Source organism: Ahaetulla prasina, chromosome 11, assembly GCF_028640845.1.
Source record: "Ahaetulla prasina isolate Xishuangbanna chromosome 11, ASM2864084v1, whole genome shotgun sequence".
Classification (NCBI taxonomy): Eukaryota; Metazoa; Chordata; class Lepidosauria; order Squamata; family Colubridae; genus Ahaetulla; species Ahaetulla prasina.
The window spans coordinates 13,433,607-13,452,299 of record NC_080549.1 but is presented as its reverse complement, the minus strand read 5'-3'; the positions used below and the strand labels follow the sequence as shown (position 1 = coordinate 13,452,299).

General features: G+C 44.8%; 1 protein-coding gene across 2 annotated transcripts; it reads right to left on the bottom strand.

Moving 5' to 3' along the window:
* Positions 1–2,527: 2,527 nt before the first annotated feature.
* On the bottom strand, positions 2,528–18,220 carry ZDHHC9 (zinc finger DHHC-type palmitoyltransferase 9). Of its 2 annotated transcripts, none has more exons than XM_058154689.1 (10): positions 18,077–18,220; positions 15,432–15,697; positions 8,436–8,596; positions 8,142–8,300; positions 7,199–7,336; positions 6,981–7,027; positions 6,677–6,781; positions 5,585–5,688; positions 4,500–4,665; positions 2,528–3,569 (listed from the first exon to the last, which is right to left on the bottom strand). In XM_058154689.1, exons 2-10 carry the CDS (start codon positions 15,596–15,598, stop codon positions 3,444–3,446), a joined length of 1,173 nt encoding a protein of 390 aa, XP_058010672.1. In that variant the 5' UTR covers positions 15,599–15,697; positions 18,077–18,220; the 3' UTR covers positions 2,528–3,443. The 2 variants fall into 2 exon arrangements, with proteins under 2 accessions (XP_058010672.1, XP_058010673.1); XM_058154690.1 differs by lacking the exon at positions 18,077–18,220 and adding an exon at positions 14,660–14,786 and having other exon boundaries at positions 15,432–15,555.
* Between the last annotated feature and the right edge of the window lie 473 nt (positions 18,221–18,693).

The following is an 18,693-nucleotide window of genomic DNA, read 5'->3' as shown; positions in this document are numbered from 1 at the left end:
CCACTATGGAAACGCCTTCTATTTCTGGGATGAGAAATAAAAGAGTCAGGTGGCGGAGGGCGGATGGTGTATTATTCCAAAACACGGCAGGAGCCTTAGCAATTTCCAAGTCTTTGACACTACGATCAATCGTCCCAAAGCATGCAGGAATGCGAGGAAATGCAGGAATGCGAGATTTCCTCGCTGCAATTCTCTTCCCAATGTTTTTTCAAGATACGGGGAAATGAGTAGGAGAGGAGGTTAGATAGGGAGGAAGTAGGGAGGAGGGGGAGAAAGTAAGGGGAAGTAGAGAAGGAGTAGGAGAGGAGAGAAGGAAGTAGAGAGGATGAAAGAAGGGAGGAAGAGGAGTGTGCAAGAGAAGAAAGGATCGCTGTGAAAAGGAAAAGATGAAATGGAAGAAAGGCAACTCCGAATACATTTGAATATATTAGGATAAAAATCCAAACCGTTAAAAAAGAAAAGAAAGAGAAGGAATACTAATAAAAATGGAGAAATTAGAACTTGAGGGCGAAAGATGTGACGTTAGTGAAATGAGCAAGGAAACATTAGGATATGAATAAAAATTATGAAAGAAGAATATTCTGGCAAAAATTGTAACTAAGTAAAATATATTTGAATATATTGAATTGTGTAAGATACGATATGGCCAATACTCTGTTCATAAACCATGTGTGTTTGTAAGGGGGGGAAATTAAAAAATCAATAAAAACTTGTTTAAAAAAAAAAAAGATCGATCGTCCCAAGGCGATGCAGGAATGTGAGAGATTTCGTCGCTGCCATTCTCTTTCCCAACCATTTTTCAAGATACGGGTTTTTTTAGTTCTGGGATTCTCTATGCATCTGAACCAGGTTATTTCCTGAGAACTATCCCAAAGGCAGGGGGGGGAGGGGATTTGTTCCAAAAGGCAGCTGGACTTTATTTTTCCTTGAAGACGTTTCGCTTCTCATCCAAGAGGCTTCTTTGGTTCTTCGCGAGAAGTTTCCTGGGTGAGAAACAAAAGGTCTTCAAAAGAAGGAAGTCCAGGTGCCTTTTGAAAAAACACCTGTGGGACAACCAGGACATGGATGATGGAGAATCTCTGCAGATATTCCTGGGAAGTAGGTTTCAAAGATTCAGGCCATTCTTTGTTTCCCGCTCTAGAGAGGGTAGCTACAGGTAGTTCTCCACTTACAACAGTTCAGATAGCGACCGTTCAAAGTTACAACAATACTGGAAAAGAAGTGACTTTATGACCATTTTTCACACGATCTTCCTTCTTCCAGCATCCCCATCGTCACGTGATCAAAATTCAGATACCTGGGCAAGTGGTTCATACTTATGATGGTGGCAGTGTCCAGCCTGGGGTCATGTGATCAGCTTTTGCAAACTTCTGACCCAGCAAAGTCAATGGGATATTCACCGTGTTGCTCGCTTAACAAATGGAATGATTCACTTAAGAGCTGCGGCAAGAAAAATCGTAAAATGGGGCAAACTCAACTTAATGCATGTTTCACTGGACAACGTAAATTTTGGGCTCCATTGGGGTCTCAACTCGAGGGCTACCTGTACTGTACTCAGAGGACAAGGCATTATTTTTTAAATTCATTCCCCCAAAATTCTTTTGCCGGAAGAAAATAATAATCCCAGGGGAAGGATTCTTAGCCAGCTTTCTCTCTCCACCGGAACATTATTGTTCCATTATTTATTCCCGTTTTCCTGTCTGACTGGCACAATCACCCTAGAAACATATGGGGTAGTATAGCTTTGCAATGATTCTATGGGCAGAGATGATCTGTCGTTGTTCCCCCTGCCCACCCCATCTTTTGTGGCCCGCCAGCGTCCAGAAGAGCTGGAAGCAGATTGGGACAGTGAGGAGGTTGGGGAGGAACGTGGGCCAGTCCTGGAGTCTGGGGAAGGCTTGGATGAGGGCTCTGAGTCAGAGGCAGAGAGGGGGCTAAGGCCATCTGGTAGTTCTTTGCTGCCTCCGGAGTCTGACTTCAACAAGGCAGAAGAACAGCGGGAGCCTGTTCTCAGTGTGCGCATGTGCAGAGCTGCCAGGAGACAGGAACAATTAAGGAAACAGGGTCGACTTGGGAGTAAGGCTTGGAGATGATTGGCCCCTCCCATAAGACATAAAAGAGAAGCGAGTGGGACATGAGCTTTTTCAGGAAGTAATTAATTCATCTGGTTGGTAGAAGCTTTGGAAAAGTTCTGTTTGATTCTGTGCTAAGTTTGGCCTTGCCCTGCACATGGTAATTAGTTCTCTGGCAGCATTCCAAGGGAGATAAGGTGGGTATTTATAAACATTCCCCTGAAACACTGTTTGAGAAGCCTTTTGGACTGGGAATGACAACTATTCACAGTCGTATGAATTAAAGAGGTTTGCCGGAACTAAGTTTGTGCTTTATGCTTTCTAAGGAAGCCTAGGTCAGAACACCGTACAAATTCAGAGTCCACATGACTTCCCCGACATATGGATTCTCAACGCACACTGAGAGAGAGAGAGAGAGAGAGAGAGGACTGAATAACACACAAGGGTCTCCGGACTCAAGTCATAATTTAGTCAGGTATTTCTCAAAGCAGCTTCCAGCACTGGATCAAAAGAGCTTCGAGCACAGACATTATGGGCTGTACGGAAGTCACAGACCGAGAGCCCACCTCGTCTATCTGTACAGAGATAAAACTTTCTACCCACAACAACACTGGCTCTTCTGCTTTCAGAGCATTTACGCTGCCCTTGTGACCCCATTTCCCCAGCAGCCCTTCGGTAACTGCTAGTGAGAAGGAAAGTTCTACCCTTTCCAGGATATGGAAGGCGATCAGAACCGCTTCTAATCGAAAAAGGGAGGGAGGAAAAGGGAAGGTTGATACTGCACCACAGATTCCAATACCTGAACAGACATGGAGAGGGGGGGTTGGGGGGGGGCAGACAAAAGGACCGCGAGGTCCTCTGGCAGGGTGTAATTTAGGACTATTTGGGACTTCGAGCTGCCAATTGGCACTGTTTGTCAGGAACGTTTAAAGGAAGGCTACGATTTCTGAACTTGGCAGGCAGTAGCTTCCATGGATCCAGCCCGACTCCATTGGCAAACGGGACCAGTCAAACACACAATACTGCAGTCACAGAGGAGAAAGATGGCACAGTTCACAATCACCAGGTTCCGCCTTCTTCCCAGCACATTCCATGTTCCAGGGCTGGGGCCAGAGAGGCACTCCCTTAATTGGGCTTAGAGACTACCGACGAATGTAGGAGTCCCGTCAAGCAGCAGCGACGAGTGCCCGGCCTCTGGTGAGAAAAAGGGAGCATTGGCAACTGTCAAGTTTGTGGTCACCGTTCACGACCGCTGGCGAACAAACCGCCTAAGGAACAACATGCTGTCCAGCCAGCTGCTCCCGTCCTTGCTCACGCTGCAGCTTCACAAGAGGCAGCCAAGTAAAAGCACTCTCGGGTCCATCTCGGAGGCTAAGGTGTCATCTGCGCAGGATCGAGTGTCTGAACAGATGATGATTCTTCTTCTTCTTCTGCAGCAGCAGCAGCGACAGGTGACTTCGTGGCTTCCTGGGGCACCTTGTCTGTTGGTCCAGGGAGCTGCAGAGGAGGAAAAGAAGGGAAGAGAACAATTCACAGCAGAGTCCCGCAAACAGCTCTGTGAAAGCAAAACTGTCAATCTTACGGACATTTGGAGGCACGTTAAAGATGCGGCTTCATATCTTGCCCATTATAGAAATCCTTTCTGGAAATCCATCCACCCGGCAACTTCCCTATGGGCTACTAGAACACAGTGCTGGTGCCAAGGCTGGGAGGAGGTACCCGTATTTTTCAGAGTATAAAACAGACCTTAGTTTTTGGGGAGGAAAATAGAGAAAAAAAATTCTGCCTATCTCATCTGGCTAGCATCCTTAGCCTGGTCAGCTTCAGCACATTACTTCGTTCTCTGGTTTTGAGGTTGGGGCTGAAAAACAGCTTCTAAAGCACAGCTGATCGTTGGAGGGAGCAGCAATTAGAAAAGCAGGCAAAGCACGGAAGATTGCTTCCGTCATGTTGGGGCTGAAAAACAGCTTTTAAAGCATAGCTGATCGTCAGTGGGAGCTCCAGTGACTAAAGCAGGCAAAGCACAGAAGGGGTAAGAAAAGGCAGCAGCTGTTCCGGGTAGCCATTTTGGGCGCCGTGCATCATGTTTTCAGCCTCCACATGTGTCGTGTTTTCGGGCGGTGATTGGGGGCAATGTGCTTTGGCGATCCCCGCAGCCTTGAAGGGTTCTCAAATGGAGCATTTGGAGGCTGAAAACACGAGACGCAGAGCCCAAAAACACAAGCCAATTGTCGGTAGCAACCTCTGCAGTCAGGAAGAGGACACGCAGAGCCTGAAGGGTGGGGGCCAATGGGTGGGCAAGGTTTCATTCAGAGTATAAGATGAACCCAAATTTTCAGCCTCTTTTAGGAAGGAAAAAAGTATGTCTTATACTCTGAAAAATGTGGTAATTTTCATCCTAAGCGCACCTCTGCTTTCCACACTTACCAGGCTTTGCTCTGGGAAGGCACTGCCGCCCTCGGGGGCACCACCGGCTTCCTGGGCACTGCATTCCTTTGCGCTTCTCTTCTCTCCTTGCGTTCTGGGCTCAGGCCCAGCGCCGCTCCCTGAGATAGCACTCTCTTGAAGCAAGATGCCCCGTCTATCCAGCACGCTATAAAGCAGAAGCAGATGATCAGGGAAAATAGACTTTTTTGGGGGGGGGAATGTTTATAGAGATGAAAACAGCTAAATTATCAATAAAGAAGAATATGTGTAGATCAAGGTTGAAAATAGGGGTCCTTGGTGCTCTCTGAGCTTGGTGTTTTCTTGTAGATGTTTCATGATCGATGATGTGGCCAAAATTGTGGAAACCTTTGGAGTTTCAAGATACCACTGCTGGAATGGCCTGGGAACAACTCAGACCTTAACCCAATTGAAAATCTATGGAGCCGACTAAAGAAACGTGTTAGTCAGAAGCGACCCAGCAATGAAACCCAGTTAGTAGAAGCAATCCTTCAACCTTGGTTTCACATGATAACAGCTGCAGAATTCAAAGACTTGGTTCACTCCATGGGAAGACATCGTAAGGCTGTAATTCATGCTAAAGATTACCCAACTAAGTATTAACTGACATGGTGATAATTTTTGTATATCTCATTTTTTCTACGTGTTTCACTTTTCTTCGTTATACTGTAACTGCTATTCTAATAGCAGATCCTTCGTGAAAGTTATTGCATTACACTCCTGATCAAATCTTTCCATTGATATATAATTTTATGGTACTACTCCTAAAAAAGTAGTGTTATTAGCTATTTAGAAAATACACTTTTCCCAAAAGTTTCCACAATTTCGGCCGCTACTGTAGGTAACATCATCGGTGCTAATCCATTGATCGCTAGCATTGATGAATGTTACCTAGTTTGTGTCATGAGACATCGTGACTGAGAGAGCACCAAGGATGCCTTAACAGCTAAATTCCATCTCAGATCTGCAGGAAGGGCCCCTTCCATCAATTCCCTCTCCACCACAGATGCTGCTGCACCGTTTTATAGACAGGGAGAACAACATCGAGATACAGATTGAGCAATCACCTGGGAGGCAAAGGACCACACAGAACTTCGCAGCAGTTCTTCACTATGTTACCATGGCTGTAGGGATTCTGCACACGGTTCTTCCCTGTCCAGGATCCTTTAATCTGAAAGAACAAGAGCAGCAGCCTCTAAAAATCCAGAACCAATGTTAGCGTTGATTTACATCAGAGGTCTTCAAACTTGGCAGCTTTAAGACATGTGGATTTCAACTCCCAGAATTCTCCAGTCGGCTACGCCAGCTGGAGAATTCTGGGAGTTGAAGTCCACAAGTCTTAAAGCTGCCAAGTTTGAAGACCTCTGATCTACATGATGATGATGTACACCCAGATTCCAAATGAAAAAGCATCTTTCAAGTTACTCTGGCTTCTTCCAACCGATCTCTCCTGGAACGCTTGGCTACTGCTGTTTTTCTAATTACTTTGTCCTAATGAGATGCCTTCCTCATCCACAGAAGAGTTTTACACCCCCGGGGTCTGATGCATCAATCAAAGACTCCTTACCGCTTGCCAATGAGAAGAAACAACTGCCCAGTTGAATAGGCGGGGCTCTATTCCACCTAAGGATTTGAAGAAACACTGCAAATTGCAGCAAAGGGACGGAAGGTGGAAATGCATTTAAGTTCTTTACTTCAATAAATGATTTCTTTTTTTAAAAAAAATTGACATGTTTGGAAGAAAGCTTATTGTGTTCTTTGGAAGGAAATCCAGTGGCTCCAATCCATTTAAAGGAGAATGGGTATTCTTTCAAGAAACTTAGTCACGCCTGTCTAGAGCAAGGCCAGAGTTCTATGACAATAGCTCTAAACCAATGTTTCCAAAAAAGAACATTCTCACAGAGATTACAAGTGTGTTTGTGTGTGTGTGGGTGGGTGTATGAGGGAGGGAGAGAGAAGGAGAAGGAGAGAGAAGGAGAGAGGGAAAGGAAAAAAGGGGAGGGAGGGAGGGAGAAGGAGAGTGGAGGAGGAGAGAGAAGGAGAAAGAGAGAGGGAAGGAGTGAGAAGGAGAAGGAGAGAGGGAGAGGAAAAAAGGGACAAAGAGGGGGGAGAGAGAGAGAGAAGAGAAAAGGGGGAGCTGTGTCTTCGGAAGTACTTACATCTTCATTCGTTGTCTGATTTAATGCTACCAGGAACGTGTGGAATCCAGTTAGGCCCACCACAGACCAAAGAGTGAAAAAGCAGATCAAAACCTCCAGAGCCGTGGAAAGGTCAGTTAAGGAACACAAATTCCTTACAGAATCATTCACTTCTCCCAATGCTATCCTACCCCATTTCTCCCTCACACGCACGCACGCACACACACACACACACACACTGGAGAGCAGGGCAGAATGATTTCTCTCCTATTTCTCTCCGGCCGAGTTAAAACCGGCTACCGATCAATCAGCAGAAAAGATATGTCCCTGGAGTTTCTTTCAGTGTATTCAAAAAGCCGATGTTCAGGGATTCTGCATGGAAGGAAAAACACAATCTATTTAATCCGCAATTATTAACCGCACCAAGGGCGAAGGCCATTTTCCCCCCCCAAATCACCGCCCCCTTCCTTCCTTCCTTTCCAAGATGCCTGTCCAAAGCTTTTGGTCCAAATCCCTCCTCCCTTGACTACAAGCCTTACTCACTCAGGGCGACGTAGACAATGTTGAAGGAGAAGATGTAGATGGTGAGGAGTGACAAGGAAAGGATGAAGAGGTAGAAATAACGGTAGTTCCTCTTTCCCACACAGTTTCCTACCCAGGGACAATGGTGATCGAAACGCTCTGTGAAAAAACAACAACAGAGAAGCTTTTGCTGCTTTTCTCTTCGCTGCTGTCACAGAAACTTCGGCCAGCATGTTGCAAAGTTTCACTCTCATACCAAGCCCACGCTGCAAATCCTTCTGGCTAACTGTGGAACGGATTCATGCCCTCGTCTTTGAGGTGGGAGGATTGCCAAGTGCAATCTTTGAGTTCTGCCTTCCAAACTCGCTTTGTTTTAAAGAAGCGTACCTCCGTGATAGCGTCAGAGACCCAGCAACTTACAGGAAAGGGGCTTGTCGAATTTTTATGCATATGGTAAAGTAAACCTCACATTGGACTCTTTGGGGAATGCAGAGGGAACCAGAAGCAGCCGGGGGGGGGGGGAGACACGAGGGGCTAAGGCCTACTTTATCTGAACCTGAAAAACAAGAACAGAACACAAGCTCTTGCTTTCAGGTATTCTCATCCTCTTATTATAGGGAAGTTGCAAATCCACCGCAGATGTAGTGTGGCGGCTTGCGTGGCATCGAAATTACAAACTACCCAAACTCCTGCTTTCGTTTCACTTGAAAGTCTAGAATTTACACTTAAAGAGAGGTTTGAAGGCTGGCTGTAGACGTCCTGCATCCGGGCAGATGGAGTTGCCAGGCCTTCAATTTCGTTTTCCCTTCAATCAGTAGCAAAAGGGAACGCTTACTGCCTTAATAGAATGTCTTACATTCTGTAGAACAGCTCAATGGGCCATCGGGAGAAGGTACTCAGGTGCATATTCTCAGCCCCGAATAAGAGCCCTGAAGGGATTGGAGCCCAGCCACTTGTCACTCACCCACACAGTTGTCGCAAATACTGCAATGTGAGGCCCGGGGTGGACGGAAGATCTTGCAGGTATAGCAATACTTCAGCTTCACGATCTGGTTATTGATCTGGAAGTTCTTAATGCGCGGAGGTGGCCGCTGGCCGGGAGGCACCGTTCCATTGGTTGCCTCTGAAATGAAAGCAGACCGTTGGCTGCCTGACCTTTGCCCATCTCACCAGGCGAAACCGGGGGTGGGGGGGGAGGGGGGAGGAGAGAAGTCTGCATCTTCTGGCTGCTGATTTTGCCAATTGCCACTCCACATACCTATTTCCATTTCAATGAAAGCTGCCTCATCAGGTAGGGCCCGTGGAATGACCCCAGGGTCACTGAAGCTTGTCCGCAACAGGGTTGCCATTGAAAACAAAAAGAGAATTACTGCAAAGACGGGGATAGCTGGGGAGAGCTCGATAGCAAGGTACGGGCACCTGGAATAGGAAAGAATTCAGGTCACTGAAATGACACGCAAAGACGGTCAGTTCCTGTGAAGACTTACAAAGTTCTAAAAAGGACTCCAGGCAAGAGTCTGAACACTGTGGATTTCCACCCTTTCGCTAGAGGCCAAAGAAGGGACTTGTTGAAGCAGTTTGTATTTCAAGAAACCCCTTTTCTAAAAACAATACTCATCAATCCCTGTAGATTCTCAGTCATCCAGGTCATGGTTGTCCCAAAGGTGCTTTTTCAGGAGGTAACTGGACTTCCCTGTTTTTTTCTTCTGAAGACGTTTTGCTTCTCATCTAAAAGGATGCAGTTTACCAGCTACCTGCAAGGAATATAAATCCTTCCATTTCCTAACTGTCCTGTCAGAGCTGAAGAAGCTTCTTGGATGAGAAGCGAAACGTCTTCAAAGAAGAAAAAACACGAAAGTCCAATTGCCTGAGAATCTGTACAGATTTTTTAGTTTTGGGATGGATGCCCTTTGAATGGTGTGGAAGTAGGAATGGGTTTCCAGAGGGAAAAAATTGCAGACTACAGGAACCAGGAGCACCACTCAGGTGACCCTGAGGACACAGATAAACCCCCAAGTGCTTCAAGGATCCTCTAAAAGGATGCAAAGGACCAGCTGTCTGCAAGGAATATCCTCCCTTTTCCCCAACTATCTTGTCAGAGCTGAAGAAGCTTCTCGGATGAGAAGCAAAACATCTTCAAAAGGAAAAACAAGAAAGTCCAGTTGCCTCCTGAAAAAGCACCTTTCGGACGTCAATTCCACATTTGCTGAAAGTTCTTGGAAATATTTCAGCAGCTTCCAGTGCAAGTTTAGAACCAAATCACATTTGTATAAGGACCAGCATTGATTTCTGGCTTCCTCCTCCTGTGGCATTTATTGACACTCTAGGTTGGCACTTGTTTTTAGTGAGGGAGTTGGTTTTGAACGATCATGTGCCTATTTTGCAAACAACTTTTTTTAAAAAAATATGATAATTGAGGAAAAGCTCAGACAGAAATTGTGCTCATCTAGGCAGTTGATCTCATATTTCAACCAAAAACAATCAGAAAGACTTAATGAGTTAAAATGTCTGGCACTTTAAATATTGAGAGCGGAGAATAAGAGGAATAATGAGAGCAAGAATTGCTGGCTCGTGGATTAGCTTATGTACTACAAAAACTTTCATGGTTCTAACCTTTAACTGGGTGAAACGATGCACGAAGGGGGCAAAACATTTTCAACCATGTGTGTCTCAAATGGATATTCACTGAAACAATGGCAATGAACAACAGGTTGTCTAGTTTTATATATTTTAACTGCACAGTAACCCAGTTTAGAGGGATTCCAAATGGATCATCCTCCCCATCTATCTCTTCTATTTTGGGTATTCTGTCATAAACATATACATGACACAATAAACATGTCTGCATCCCAAGGAACACATACATTTTTATATCAAATTGGCGGCCCTGCCCCTTGGAGAAAAGGCACATCGCCAAGAATAGTGTTCCGTGCCAACATTTTTAATCTGGTTGATCTAAAAGTGCAGGCAGGAAGTATATTGAAATGTAAACAACATTTAAGCATTCATGGAAATCAGTTCACGTGACTTAGATAAACTTATTCACAACACAATCATTTTGATAACATCTGCTTTTTAAAAACAAAAACAAAAACCTGAACCAACTCCAAAAATCAAAAATATTCCTAGACCCGCTGCTTAAATACTAGCCTAGATGAATCACAGTGATTTCTTAAAATAATCCTCCTATAGCTTTCAACACTTCTGGAAGCAAGGTTCAAATGCGGAATGTTCTGGTTGTTTTTTTCAAAGTTCCATATGAATCAGAAACAAAGTGAGTGTTTTGTTTGGACGTGACACAATCAGCCAATTAACCTTGTCTCACAGGCTAAACATGCATAACAAAATCAACATTAAGTTGCTATGTACTTTCGCTCTGAACTTATACAATAGTCCTCAATGATATCCTTCACAATGTCCTTTCTCACCCTGTTCTCATTTCTGCTTACAGAGGTGAATGCCAGGATCTTATTGAAACGTTAACCAATATAAGCAAAGATATATTTTTTTAAAAAGAAAGTTCCCTTTCTTTATTTAGAAACACTTCCCCAGCATCATAGGTGGTTAGAACATCATGGTCTTTATCAGGCTAATCCCTTCTTGCAAACCTGAAGAGGGGAGAACAGATTGAAGATTTACATTGAACTAATAACATGAAGTTTTCCAACGTCACTTTCATCGAAATTAAGTTGGTATGATTGAATTAACCTTTCTAAAAGTTCACATACAGCAATCTTCTCTATTGTCTTTTAATGCTTAAGACACGTTTTCTCAGTTTTCAAACATAACCTTTCACATATCGGATATAGCTATTTATTTCTAATATTTTGTATCATCAATCAAGCAGCGACATATAAAGTGCTGGACAAGACCTCTGGTTACTATATTTCCCACTTTGCATTATTGCTGATTCATGCCAAAGTGCAGACTGGGGTTAATATTTCTCCTAGATTTCTCAGTGAACGACATTAAATATTTATATTCCATAAATATAATTTATGGAACAGTTCTACACATTCACTGTTTTGCCACATTCTCTAACCTGGGAACAGTTTACTATACAATACTAGAGCAGTTCTGATATTTGTCATTCTTCACCCAAGGTGTGAAAGCAGTTTCTAAAGATATTACTCCAGGAAAATACCGATACGGTACAGGGACTAATATCAGAAAAGTGGTACAAAGACTACAGGTTCAGTTTCCATGCATAAATGCCATACTTCTAGAACCTGGGCATCTGAAGGTGGCTCGGGTATGAACAAGCTCTTTTTGTCTAATCCGCCTTCTATGATTTTGCAAGAATAAAAGGAATGAGAAGAACCACATATCATCCTGAGCTCCTTGGAGAAAAATCAGCAGAGCTTATTCAGAGCTGAAGAACTGCTTCTGAAATCTTCTCCAAGGCAGGATTCTCTCTGCTTTCCAGTTAACGTTGTTTAATTAATACAACAGTATTTGTTTTATTAAGATATCCCTCCAACTCACAAGATGAAAACGTATAAACGATCATAAAAGACAAATAGCAAAATCAATAAATCACAGCTCATCACATAGCACTTAAGCTACAGAACACTTCTTCTGTAAGTTCAGTGTTTTGCCTCCTACCCCAAAAGGCCCATGGAAAAAGCAGTTTTGGCTGCTTTCCCAAATAAAAACAGGAACGGAGGCATCCTCCCTCCTTCTGTAGGGGGACTATTTCAAAGTGAAGGAGCTGCGATGAGAAGGCCTGGTTCCCTACTTCCTCCCTGTAACATTAATTTGCCCTCGTGATCCTCCCTCACCCATAACATCTTCCTATCTTTGGGAACTGGGTGGGCAGACTGTACTTTGGGACAGATGCTACTCAAAATAGCAGCAACCTGAGCCACATGGGCCTTTGATAAGTGATCATCAAGCACCTTGAGTTCCACCCAAGAGACTTCTGATAACAAGTGCACCTCCTACAAAATTGGTGTTGACAAGTTAGTAGGCGTACAATTAAAGAGTTTCCAAATTGCCTTCAAGGACAGTTCCATAAAGAATAAATTGCGATAATCCAAACGCAAAACGACAAGGCCATGAGTTACTAATCTCCTGATCCAAAGGAGGTCACAACTCATGCATCATCAGTTTCTGAATATGACCTTCCTGGCTGTAATTCCCAGCTTTGATCCAAGCAGGAGTCTCCAAAAGGACCCCCAGGTTTTTTTGGACACAGTCATCCCATCGCAGGGCTAAACAAGGAAGAATTCTGAGCAAAGTAAGACTACACCTGGAATACTACAACCAATTTTGATCACATTACTTAAAAGATGTTGAGATTTTGGAAAAATCTCAACATCTTTTAAAAATCTCAGAGAAGAGCAACTAAGATGATCAAAGGCCTGGAGACTAAAACATACGAAGAATGGCTGCAGGATTTGGGTTTGGCTACTCTAGAGAAAAGAAGAATTAGGGGTGATATGATAGCAGTATTTCAGTATTTGAGAGGCTGCCACAAAGAAGAGGGGGTCAAATTATTCTCCAAAGCACCAGAGGGCAGGACAAGAAATAATGGTTGAAAATTAAACTAGGAGACAAGCAACCTGGAATTAAGGAGAAACTTCCTAACAGTGAGGACAATTAACCAGTAGAACAGCTTGCCTTCTGAAATTGTGGAGGTTTTTAAGAAGAGACTAGACAGTCACTTGTCTGAGATGGTATAGATTCTCCTGCTTGAGCAGTGGGGTGGACTAGAAGTTGTCCAAGGTCCCTTCCAGCTCTACTATTCTAAATTCTATGTTAACAAGAAAAAATAAAGTAAATGGCCAAATGCCATTTAATTTTCGAGGTTGAGAAGCAGGCTCAGACCAGTCTGTCCCCCTCTTGCCAGCAAATGCTTGAATGTTCATCAAAGCGAGTTGAAAGACATGAGTGCCAACATATAATCATTTGTGTAACAAGACTGATCCATCACTCTATTATCTTCATGAACGCGCAACAGTCATAACACCTTAAGGAGTCCATTACAAATGGAGGTAGCCAAGATTGGTAAGAGTGATGCAGTGTCACTACAAGAGATGGAGGTAGACAATGCCAGAATCAAGATATATAAGATTGGCCTTGGATATACACACAAAGCACCCAAAGGACCATAAAGGATGCTATGCTTCCATAAGTCCTATTCATGTTCAACAAGCTATCTTATTACAGAATGTCAGCAGATCCGGCAGCAAAGTCTGTATCTATATAAATGTTAAAAATGAACAAATAAAAAATGACTAGTCCAAAGCAACAGGTGAAAATAGGCATGACAAGAATAAATACTGGAAGTAAATCTTTTAAAAGCATGTAAAAATTTTTTTTAAAAAAAAACTAATTATTTTGGTAGAACTCTAAACAACTACTCCAAAACAGAGGCTGTGGGAGATGGTATTACTGAAAGACCTGTTTCTACTAACCACAACTGCAGCTGGGGATTTCAGATATGCTCAAAGCTTTAACGGAAAGTATGAGAAAAGGTACTCATTAAGATACTGTAGCTCCAAAAGGTGAAGATATGGGGGATCGTGCCATACATACATGCCAGTTTCCTCTGGCGTCCACATTCCTTCGTAACAAATTTAGTTCCAAAGAAGCAATTACAAGCCAAAGAAGACAGCAGTCTACCAGTATAACAGAACTAGAACCCTTCGTCTGCAAAAAAAACTGACCCCTGCACATGCTCGTTTTTATATAATATGCATTAAACCACATCCTTTTCCAGAAATGAGTCTTCCTTCCTTTGACCAACTGGCCAAGTTATGAATCTGAAAAGTGAGGGAAGTGCATAAATTTCAGATAAACTCACATTAGCGTAATGGCCTCACAACTAAGCAATTCCAAAAAGGTTCCCGCAAATTATGCTACAAACATTATTGGCAGAAGACAACATCTTTTTATTATGCCATTTCCTAAGTTCATAACTGTAAGGTATTCCTATCAGAATATTCTCCCAAAGGTGAACCATATTCTGGAAAAGAGGGCATTCCAGTCAGCAACAAATCCTCCCCAATCCAAAATAGAAACCACATTCTCTCTAACAAGGCAAATGCATCCAATCTCTACTATTCAAATACCTTTGAAATCTGACACGGTATTCCATACCAGGAAAGGAGCCAAGAATTTTCTTTTCAATTTTTACAAGGCATTAAAATTACCGTATTAAATTCCTTCATTTGATTTATCTCTTTCAAATAAGAAACCGCAAGAATGAAAGCACCTTTCAAAACAGAAATTCTTGACATCATTTAGCAAAACCTTTCTTTTCAAAAATAATAATAATAATAATAATGGAGATTGAGTGTTAGTATGTTCTGCTCTGACCAACTTCTTTTGAAAGAATGTACTGGTGTGGGAAGAAAAAAAACAAACAGAGACAACTTTGTTGCTTTCATCCAAAGCGATCAAGACAGAAAAAGCATATCCATCTCCAAAAGAAGCCAAATGGGCCATAGCATGCTAGAGCAGGGGTGTCAAACTCACGTAGTCAGGGCGGCATCATGTGACATATTGGGACTTTCCCCCCCTTCGCTAAGCTGGACATGGGCATGGCAAGCGCGTGACGTATCCGGCCCATGGACCGGGAGTTTGCAGTCCTGTTCTAGAGCAACTGTAAGATAATCTTGTCATTTTTTACTCTGAACACACTGGCACACATTAAAAATGAAATTCTATTGCCTGCTCTCACAAGAAAGTACGTATCTACCCATACGCATACAACACACACACACACACACAAACACTTTTGCAAAAGCTTATGCTATATATATCTCTATCTCTACAATAAATCTGCTTTTTACTTGTTCATGGTGTCCTTATTTTTGAGAGGTTTGTGGGGTTTTTTTACTCTCTCACACACACACACACATTTATATATATGCTAAATACATATATATACCTACATCCACACATTCATATACATACATACATACAAATACAAACACACACACACACACATATGTTAATCACTGTCTATTTTGAATACATAGTGGAAACGGAAACTTGAGAGTTCACAAGATTGATGCTCTATGGAATAAAAATGTGACTGAATCTAGATGTTCTCCTTTGGATACCACAAAGTCTCCTCCCAGAAGGTAACAAGGAAAACAGGTTGTGAAGAGCATGTGCAGCGTCCCAGACAATATTAGGGACCTTGCTCAAGCAGCACTTAGATCTATAAGAATGTGGGCTGTTAATGAATTCCAGTCTTGTGAGTAAAACATACAAGCAAGCAGGCCAATCATGATGAACTTACTCAAAAGCAAAGAAGAGAGCGCACGTCCCCACAATGAGGAAGAGTGTCAAATAGAAGATGCCTTTCTGACGGGCCATCATAATGCGCCCGTCGCAACAGAACGTATTCCTCCCTGGTAGCTTCTCCCATTTCCGCGTCACTTTCTTCCTTGCTATCAACACAGACATGGCTGCACCTTCACCGAAGGTGGGGTAAGTCGGTAATGGCCTGTCTCCACTCCAGCCACCGGGAAGCACACACCATCCTCAGCAATCCAGCCTCAGCCCCTGGAAAAGTAAGCAATAAGGAAAGGTCAAGGCAACTCCTCAGGAGGCACTTAAGATTAGGAAATTGGTCCAAGCTGTTATTACTGGAAGCAAATCCTTTCTGGCACACCCACATGCCACATTTAAGCTTTAGTCACCGTACAATTTCATGAAGCAAGACAAGGGCCTGACCAAGAAGGAAAGAATACGTGCCGTGATTCTTGGTATGAAAGAAACCTGCTCGATCCAGTAATTGGGTAATCGATCATGACTTCCTCCCGGCAAACGAGACTAGTTTAAAACAATCCAAACTCACTTGGACCTCACTGCATTCCTGACAAGCCTTTCCTCTGATTCAGAGGATGAACAGAGAGCCTAAGAACCACAGTAGTGTTTTATGAGAGGTTTGTTTTCCTCCTCCTCGACATGTCAGTCTGTGCTACAGGGAGTAAAGCCCGATCCAGTCAAAATAATATTTCATCACTTACATTCCAATTGTAACCACAAAATGCTGCATGGATTTCCGGGCAGTCATCACAAAGTTAACACCCTGCATCACACAGAGTAATTTGAGTCTAGCTCAAAGCCTTTGGACCAAACCCAGACGTTCACATGCTGGCCTTAGTACTTCAGTCCAGAGTTACCCAACGACCGAACCCACCTGCTTCCCTACTGAATCCGGATCCAGGGTGGTTAATAATCAACTCCCCTCCTCTTGTCTCTTTCTGCCCCACCTTTTCGCCTACTTGCTTTAAGGCCACACAGACCGACAATGAGAATAAAGCATTTACAAAAAAAACCAAACCCTTCTCTCTTTTTTTCCCTAGCTTTGGTTTTCCAAAGTCTCCACTGCCCACAGCCTACTGGCTCTCCAACCAGGATCCTGAACAAATAAAGCCGGGGATAGGCTTGACGAAGAAAGAAGAAGCTGTCAACAGACCCATTCAAATTCAGAATCAAGGCTCAAAATAACTTGGCTCTGCTCAAAAACAAGCGCACAAGATCCACCTTTTTTTTTAGGCTCCTCTCAGCAACCCTTCAAGAAAAGGAGTTTTAACCCGGGACAAAGAGCATGGAGAGAGAAAAACACTCCACCGGTTAAGATGAAACAAGCAAAATAAATAGGGACTCGAAATTAGATTAGATTGATAGATTAGATTGATTGATAGATTAGATTGATTGATTGATAGATTAGACTGATGTATCAGACTGATAGATTAAGATAGATTGATAGGAAGGAAGGATGAAGAGAGAGAGAAAGAAAGAAGAGAGGGAGGGAGAGAGAGAGAAAGAAAGGAAGGAAGGAAGGAAGGAAGGAAGGAAGGAAGGAAGGAAGGAAGGAAGGAAGGAAGGAAGGAAGGAAGGAGCTTTTTGTCTAATCCACCCTTTATGATTTTGCAAGAATAAAAGGAATGGGAAGAGCCACATATCATCCAGTTCCTTGGAGAAAAATCAGCAGAGCTTATTCAGAACTAAAGAACTGTTTCTGACATTTTCCCAAAGGCAGGCTTCAAGGATCTCTCTGCTATATACATATCTATATCTATCCAATTCTTATCTATCATCTATCTATCTATCCTATTTTTTATTTTTCAACAGCAGGAAGAGCGAGGAGGGGTTCTTTTGTTCGCTTGCTTTGGGGAGGAAGGGTCTCGATCCACGCGCGTCCATCCACGCCGGCCTCTTTCTTTCCCCGCAAAAACGATGTTTATGCCAGGCGGGGGTGGGGCATAAACACGGAGCCCCCGTTCAGCTTCTTTCCTGCTTTAATTGGCGTCCGCTTCTTTCTTTCCCGATTGAGGGACCGACGTCTCTTCTTCTCTTTCTGCAGGATGCCCCCCACCCCCCCACCACACAGCAGCCACGCGAGTCCCGGCCTCCCTCCCCCCCACACGTTCCCACAAGCGTCCCCGGCAGACAAAGGCAGGGCCTCGCTTTCCCTCCCCCCCACCCCCGACCCAGCCCCCCACAATAACAGCCAAGCCCACCCAGCCACCTTTTTCGTGCCCACCGACAGGATCCCGACGACCCCAAGCCCCCATTCCCACCTCCACCCCGCCAGTGACAAACCCAACCCGATCTCGACACGCGTCTGGGCATTCCCACGTGCGCGGCGGCGGAAAGAGCGCGGCCTAGGTCCAACCGGGAAGGGGGAAGAGGGAGGGGCGGGGAGTTGTCTGACAAGGGAGGCCTGTCAGGTGCCGCACCCCCACGTGCGGCCGGGCAGCCAGCCAGCCACACCCCCCGGGCGGCCGAGGCAGCGAGGCCGGAGGGGGGTCTGAGGAGGGTCCCTGCACCGCACGACCGACCCACCCACCCACTCTTGCAAGGCCAGAGACGGGAACGCTAACCCTCTTCCTCGGCTTCCTAGCCCGGACCAGCGTGGCGTGGCTCTCTCACCTGCCGCCCGGCTTTGCCGGGGCTGAGACCGAGGCCAGCTCCGGCCGAGGCCTTCCTGCTTTCTGCCGCGCCGCGGTTCTGAGGGGGGTGAGGGAGAGCCGCTGCTCATTGGCCCAGCCGCGCCTCCGCACCGCCTCCCGGCTCAGGTGGGCGCTGCGATTGGTCCAGCCGCCTGTCACTTACGCTGAATTAAAAGCACCGGGCGTGGGGGTGGCGGGGGGGAGACGGGAGGAAAGAGGGCGAGGCTGTTTTTCTTCGGTTGGCTTCTTTGCCGCTCGGTCGGAGGGTGGGCGAGGGAAGGAAGAGGCGCCGCCTCAACTCGGGGGACCCTCCCGGAGACCCAGGTGGCAGCTCATTCTCCAAACGAGAGCAGGGATTTTTTTTTTTTTTAAAAGGCGGACTTCGTCCCCCTCAGACAGCGCCTGATGTTGTGTGGAGACTCGAACCCGCCCGCTTGGCCCCGAAGGCAGCCTTCTTATTGGTCGGGTGGCCCGTCATTTGGGAAGAGCGGCGGCGCGAGCCGTCTAGTGGGCGGGGCTAAGCGAGCAAAGCGCTGGAACGATTTTTTTTCTTGCGTCAACTAATCGAAACGGGTGGGCGGGGCCGGCGTTGAATTC

Excerpts from the sequence above, each read along its gene's own strand:
- ZDHHC9 (XM_058154689.1), bottom strand. The coding sequence starts at position 15,598 with ATGTCTGTGTTGATAGCAAGGAAGAAAGTGACGCGGAAATGGGAGAAG. Across the intron at positions 7,337-8,141 it reads TATTTGCGACAACTGTGTGG|AGCGTTTCGATCACCATTGT; the intron begins GTGAGTGACAAG and ends GTTTTTTCACAG. Across the intron at positions 3,570-4,499 it reads CCTTCCCAGAGCAAAGCCTG|CTCCCTGGACCAACAGACAA; the intron begins GTAAGTGTGGAA and ends CCTCCTCTGCAG.